At 43.6% G+C, this 6,916-nt stretch overlaps 1 protein-coding gene across 1 annotated transcript in view; it reads left to right on the top strand.

Annotated features, from left to right (window-relative positions):
- Positions 1-2,819: 2,819 nt before the first annotated feature.
- The window catches only part of LOC104529171 (FYVE, RhoGEF and PH domain-containing protein 3), a gene marked incomplete at its 3' end in the record, with an annotated part of 30,531 nt that continues 26,434 nt past the window's right edge, over positions 2,820-6,916 (top strand). Inside the window, exon 1 of the mRNA XM_010173386.2 lies at positions 2,820-2,984. Within this exon, the coding sequence (XP_010171688.2) occupies positions 2,960-2,984 (25 nt within the window). The remainder of the gene's footprint in view (positions 2,985-6,916) is intronic.

Genomic DNA, 6,916 nt, shown 5'->3' with positions numbered 1-6,916 from the left:
CAGGAAAGAAAAAGGAATTGGGTTTTAGTTCCTTTTGAAACTTTACAAAATGATCCCAACCAGACAGTGCCTTTTTGTGGCAGTGGATGGAGAGGAACAGGGAATGCGCAGGGCAGCCAGTGCCTTACCCCAGATCAGCACAGGGTGGCTGGGCTTGGCCTAGGACACCCAGCTGAGGATAGCCTAGGGACGTGGTCCCCGAGGACAGGAGGAGCCGTGGCTCTTCTCCTTCAGCTGCTGCGATGGACTGGGGTCACGTCCAGCATCTTCTGGGAGCTGCAGCGCGCACCGGAGCCCAGGCTGGTGCTGTGCTTCTCAAATCAAATGACACAGCATGGTTAGAGGTGTCTTCTTGTCTCTTCTGGAGCTGTTGTAGGTACACAGATTTGTCCACTAAGAACTGGGTCATTAAAGTAATTTTTAGGAAAATACAACATTGCTGGATTGCCTTCCAGTTACGGGCACTGGTGAATACCTGCTGAAACACAGAGCGCTGTCTTCTCTATGGTGCCCTTTTTATTTTCCTGAATTCAAGCTTTTCCCTTGTGCACTCTCTGAATTTCTTGCTGTCCTGAGCTACTGTTAATAAGGAAGAAGTCTCAGGCCTTTCCCTGAAAAGCCAGGCTGATGTGGCACTGCCGTCGCTGCCACAGGGAGCTGTCGATAGGTACCAGAGCTGAGGCCAGAGGAGGCCACGAGGATGATGCGAGGGCTGGAGCAGCTCTGCTGTGAGGACAGGCTGAGAGAGTTGGGGCTGTTCAGCCTGGAGAAGAGAAGGCTCTGGGGAGATCTTCTAGTGGCCTCCCAGTACCTGAAGGGGCTACAAGAAGGGTGGGGAGGGACTTTGGCCAAGGGCAGGGAGTGACAGAACAAGGGGTGATGGCTTGAAACTGGCAGAGGGGAGATGGAGCTGAGATGTGAGGAAGAAATTCTTTGGTGTGAGGGTGGTGAGACACTGTCCCAGGCTGGCCAGAGAAGCTGTGGCTGCTCCTCCCTGGAAGTGTTCAAGGCCAGGTTGGATGAGGCTTTGAGCAACCTGGTCTAGTGGAAGGTGTCCCTGCTGATGGCAGGGGGGTTGGGACTGGATGATCTTTAAGGTCCCTTCCAACCCAAACCAGCCTGGGATTCTGTGATCTGCGGGAGCTCTTTCTGTGATGATGTGTTTGCAATAATCTACTAATCTGCTCTAATAGTCTCTTCTACTTCCACTGCATTTTCCTGATAAGTGAAATTATATTTGAATAAAACCTAGTACTTACAAATTCCTGGTTTCAGCTGGAAGGATGTTTTAATAGCTGGTCTCAAATCTGCTGAAAAGCAGATTTTGTGGTAGAAATGCTAATGAAGCTTCAACAGCAACAACTGGCAGCCAGACTGAGGAATTCAGGGGTTGTCTATTTGGGTGGCAGAGATCAGTAAATAGACTTGTCCCATCTGAATCTATTTTTGTCACCAAAATTGAATTTAATATTTTATGCTTACTTTAAAAAAAAAAAAAATCATCTGTATCACTGTGAAAGTTTCTGCATTTTGAGGCCGCCTCTCAACTAATCTTCCCAAGCAGTCTGTACAGCTCAGATTTCAAAGTCTTTATTCAGAAGGTCAAATCCTGATTTAATATCATTAGTATAAACCCAGGATAATTTTGTTGATGTGGATGGAGGTACTTGTCATTTCAGTTTTTTGATCTTAATATAAATCTGGCCGAGAGTAGGTTGCATTTGTGAAGCTAATGCCATGTTCTTGAACACATCACAGGAAGGCAAAGATTGATTTTTCACATTTAGATGATCCTTTCTGCATGATTCAGGTCACCTCTCACTCCAGCAAGATGCTGATAATTTCAGCTAGTCCACTTTAAAATGGGAATATGGAAGGAATGTTTGTCATCTTGTCTTGGCTATTTTTTTTATGGATTAGTGTCCAAATTTCTACATTTGATACATCTTCTATGTCTCAGTACTGCAAGAAGCTCTATGTTCATGTTCATTTGCAGCAATTTTAGACCACAGTCCTTTTTAAACTCTTTTTTTTTAACTTCTTATGACACACTAGTAAACCTGGCGTGAGGATTTCATGTAGCCATAGGCTTGCCACAAGTCAAAAAACCCAAATCAAAAAATGTAGTACCCATTATGTGAAAGTGGATATATGGGTTTATTTCCACAGTGCCCACAGAAATGAATCAAGAAGGTTAAATTAAAAGACAAACAAACATATTAATCACTTCTTTCTCTCTTTTCCCACTGGATTGTATCTTAATGGCATCTTCTAGACTGGAGCCTTTTGAAAGAATATTAATATTTTATGTAAGGAGGTATAATAAATAGCAGTAAAATGCAGCTTGAATGATTAAATCTCCTGAAGGAACGATGCTTGTACCAGTCCCCTCACGCAGGACACATTTCTAATTCACCGTAACTTATGTTCACCGTAACTTAGGCCTGTTTTACCAAATAATGTGATGTGGTATGCTGGGGCACTTGTATTTTTGTTTGGAGAAATCCTTTTGAAGTGGTTTTTATCTTTTATGTTTAGTGTTTTATTTCGGGTGCCCGTAGTATAGAAGTAAGTAATTAATTAAAGATAAGATTGCTGAAATTCTGTCAGTCTTACCAGTCAGCTACTTTGACGTGATTAAGGCTGGATAAGTTGTAATAACTTGTGAGTGAATGGCCCACCCCTCTTCTACCCACCCCCCCACCTTTCCTCAGGAACTTAGATGAGTGATATGCTTCTAAGAAGTAGCACAGATTTTCTTCAGAATTAATAGAACAAAATAAATATTGACTTTTTCCCTCTCCCTCCCTCAGGTTGCCCTTGTTCTCCTTTTCAAATCAAGTGTCACATTGACTCAAATCCGGTGCTGGAAGCATGTGGGGAGCTGCAGCACATCAGCCCGACACAATGTCTCCATCAGACTGGAAGGAAGCCCAAAACCAGAACTCAGCCGGCCAAGATGCATCCTCTGCAGAAACCCCAAGGCAAGTGGCTTTGTCCTTCGAGCAATTGTACAAGCTTCTCTCACACGTGAAGTGTAATATTTTAAAATGAATTGTTTTAATTTTAGGTCTCAGCAAAATAGTTATTTCTATGTTCTAAGGTTCAAGTATAGCTGGTAGGGTTTTATTATCTTAATTTTTTTCCGATGGTAGATAACCTCTTAGGGAAGCCTCTGAGAAGAAATTGATTCAGCAATAACAGATTACTTAACTTGTCCATTTATATTTCCTGTGCTGCTGCTGTTATACTTCATGCAGCTGCGAAGTGTAAATTTAATTTAGCAATATTGTTTTCATTCTTCATTAATTTTTTTTTTTAAAGAGTTTAGGTAAGAATAGCTATTGTTTCAACCTGGTCTGTTTTCCATTTATTGTAAGAACTATGCATAGCAACGGGAAATGCATAAATGGAACAAATGTATTTTAAAAATGAGAAATAGAAGCTAAACTAGTCATGTGCAAGGGCAGCATGTAGGCTGTGGTGATTTCACAGACCTGCCAGACTCATAGTCAAATAGGTGGCAGTCCCCAGGTATGGTAGAAAATAAGCCAGGAAGAAGCATGTTCCAGCTGGTCTCCAGGCAGGTCTGCTGGCCTCCCCAGGCTTTTCTTCCCAAAACTTTTGAATGCTAAAAAAAGACTGCAGTAAATTTATTGAAAGAGGATAAATTTTTTCCATGTTTCTCCGTCAGTGAAATGACGTAATGTCAGTTTGTCAAGTCCCTCCACTGCCACCACCCCCTGCTTTGTAGAATTGGTTAGAATATTGCAGGTAATGGATGCTTGCCTTAAGGTAATTGTGAATGCAGGAAGCATATCGTTTGAGAGGTGTTTGGAACAAAGAATCATGGAATGTTGTGAGCTGGAAGGGACCCACAAGGATGATGGAGTCCAACTCCTGTCCCTGCACAGGACAAGCCCAACATTCACACCATGTCCCTGAGGGCCTTGGCCAAATGCTGCTGGAATCTTGTCAGGCTTGGTGCCATGAGCACCTCCCTGGGGAGCCTGTTCCAGTGCTCCACCACCCTCTGCCTCAAGAACCTTTTCCTCATGGCCAACCTCACCCTCCCCTGCCACATCTTCCTGCCATTTCCTCTGCTCCTGGCATTCGTTGGTGGCCAGAGAGAAGAGATCAGCGCCTGCCCCTCCTCTGCCCCTTGGGAGGAAGTTCTAGACCCCCAGGAGATCTCCTCTCAGTCTCCTCTTCTCCAGGCTGAACAAACCAAGTGACTTCAGCCTCTCCTGATATAGCTTCTCCTCTAAACCCTTCCCCAATGTTGTGTCCCTCCTCTGGACACTCTCCAGCAGCTTTAGATCCTTTTTCTCCCGTGGTGCCCAAACTGCCCCCAGTGCTGGAGGTGAGGCCGCCCCAGTGCAGAGCAGAGCGGGACGATCACCTCCCTGGCCCGGCTCGCAGTGCAGTGCTGGATGCCCCCAGGACACGGGTGTCCCTCTTGGCTGCCAGGACACACTGTTGGCTCATGTTCAACTTGCCATGGACCAGAACCCCCAGGTCCCTCTCTGCAGGGCTGAAAGGAGGGTGAGTCCAAAGATACTAAGTTCATAAACCAACATTTTTTTAAGCAGCATGTCTGTGTGATAGACAGTCATTGTCATGTGAGAAAAAGAGAAAAGATATTTTGGTCACTATTAGGCTGTGTTGTACAAATGAAGCCTCTGCAACCACCCCCAATTCAAATGCCTGTATGAAAGCAATTTTCTGATATGCATTATCAGAACAAAGAACTACAAAGAAAGTATTGTATTTTCTGATTCTGGAAGTAGACCTTAAATGTTAAATTGCTATACTGGCTCATGCTTGAAACACCTCACGAGGTCTGTGTACTTATGGAGCTTCCACCTTGAGGTCTTGGTTGTCCACGTTTAATTAGTGGGTGTTCCATGGATGTTGTTAATACTAAGAATAAAAAGGAATAGCAGAAGTGTCTGTTCAGTAAGACCTGGAATTAATTCAGCTCTCAAAGGAGATCCTTTGCTGTTGTACTGATTGCAGTGATTTCCAATTACTGAGGACATAGCCTGTTTTTTTATATATGAGTATTTCAGAAAAGTTGTAGGGGGCCTACTGAGCTCGACTGAAATCATGCTTCAGAGTTACACAAGTAGATTAGTATAAGCTATTTCCATCCCTGAGGTAGGCACCACTTCTTTCTGCTGCTCTCACACATCCAAGCTCTCTCTCCCATTACAGCCATAAGCTTAGAACCAAAGTCAGTGTATCTTACTGGCTGGTTAGTGCTCTGAAAAGGATGGAAATTCATTAATGAGGAGAAATAAACACCCTAAGTTAAAATGCTTTCTTAATTAGTTACTCTTGCTAATACTTTTTTTGGCAGATCTCAGTTTGTTGGTCTTCTGGATGTCACCGTAAAAGTAGTCAGATAAGCAACAGGAGCCCCAGTGAAAATTCCCACGAGAGACTGTTGCACAGCACCCAGTACTCAAGAATCAGACCCCCTAATGTTGTCTCAGACTGAGCCAGGTCAGCCAAAGCTACAAATCAGTAGCTTGGTTGTGGATGTACCAGTCATCTTCCTAAAAGACACCTCTTTGTCATAAATTCTAAGTAATGGTTTTATTGTTTCACTTCACTGCTTTATAATAAAACTACTTTTAAAAAGTATCTGGGGTTAGCTTACATATGACAGTAGAGAACGATACTTATGATACTTCGCAAGGAAGGGAAGATGGTACAATTTTTTTTCTCTTCACTTCTATTGACTTTGTAAATTTGAAGTGGCTCTTCTCTCTTGTATAGTTCATTGATCTCCTCTTACTGTATGGGTTATATACCCCGGAAAGAAAGGAAAACACTTCATGCCTCTCCAGGAAAATGAAACCATCAAAATAATTTTTTTAAAAAGTTGCTTTTATTAAATTGACTGTATTGAAGTTGACATTTTTCCTGTAAACCATCCCTGCTTCTTCTTAGTGGCCATGTCCAAAAAGAGTAGTTGTGACAATGTGGTGCATTTCCTTGCAGCAGACATAAATCTTTCCTCAATTTTTTTGTTGGTACTTTTATGCAAAAACCTTTCTTCACAGGGCCTTGTCCCTAGAGCTACATGGTTGCCTCATGAAGGCCTGCTTCTGGTTGATTTGTTGGGTGGGATGTGCTGGCACCACCACCTGAGACTCTAGGAGCAGCTCTCTACCATGACCCAAGGCTGTGCTATTGGGTCATTTATTCTTTTTTTCAGTGTATTCACTTCCCAGGGAATAACCTTTCATAATCTGCTTCATCATGTGTATTTTTTTAGGTCTCTTCTTGTCAAGAGACCTTAACTGAAGTAAGTAAATCTGCAAGTGTGACTCACACCACTTGAATTTCTCCTCACTAGGTCCTCCCAGCTTTCCCAGTGAGTCATGACAGACCCAGCACCACTGAGATGATTGAGGGGAATGCCTCCATCAAGCTGTTAATAAATGTGTGTTGACTGTTTGAATTACTGTAGAGGAGGCACTTGTGAGAGAGAAGTTCATGGGCTGGGGGGGCTGAGGTAATGCAAAGGCTGAGCTGCTGGTTTTGCAGTGAGGGATGGGTCCTTATTCCCTGCTGTTTTACAGACCCAGGGCCAAGGCTGTACCTTCTCCCACGTATTTAACCTTGCCTTTCTCTCTTCTAATTCTGTCGTGCTGATTCTCATTATTTCACTTGTTCCTTCTGCAACAAAGATTTTGTGTCTTGGTTTCTGCCTCCTCCAAATAGCCATGGGCTGCTACGTAAAACCTTCAGGAGGAGGAGGACTGGGGAAGTACCATTCCAGTGCATGGCCTCAGCCTTCAGGTGCCACCTGAAATGTGCTCCCTAATACTAATACCTCTTCTGTGCAGCTAGCTTGCTTTCTTTTCTGCACCAGTTTACTTGTCTGTGCACAGGACGGGCACTG

The sequence above is a fragment of the Antrostomus carolinensis genome, unplaced genomic scaffold (genome assembly GCF_000700745.2).
Source record: "Antrostomus carolinensis isolate BGI_N321 unplaced genomic scaffold, ASM70074v2 scaffold4668, whole genome shotgun sequence".
NCBI classification, from domain to species: Eukaryota; Metazoa; Chordata; class Aves; order Caprimulgiformes; family Caprimulgidae; genus Antrostomus; species Antrostomus carolinensis.
This window is presented reverse-complemented; position numbering and strand designations above follow the sequence as displayed.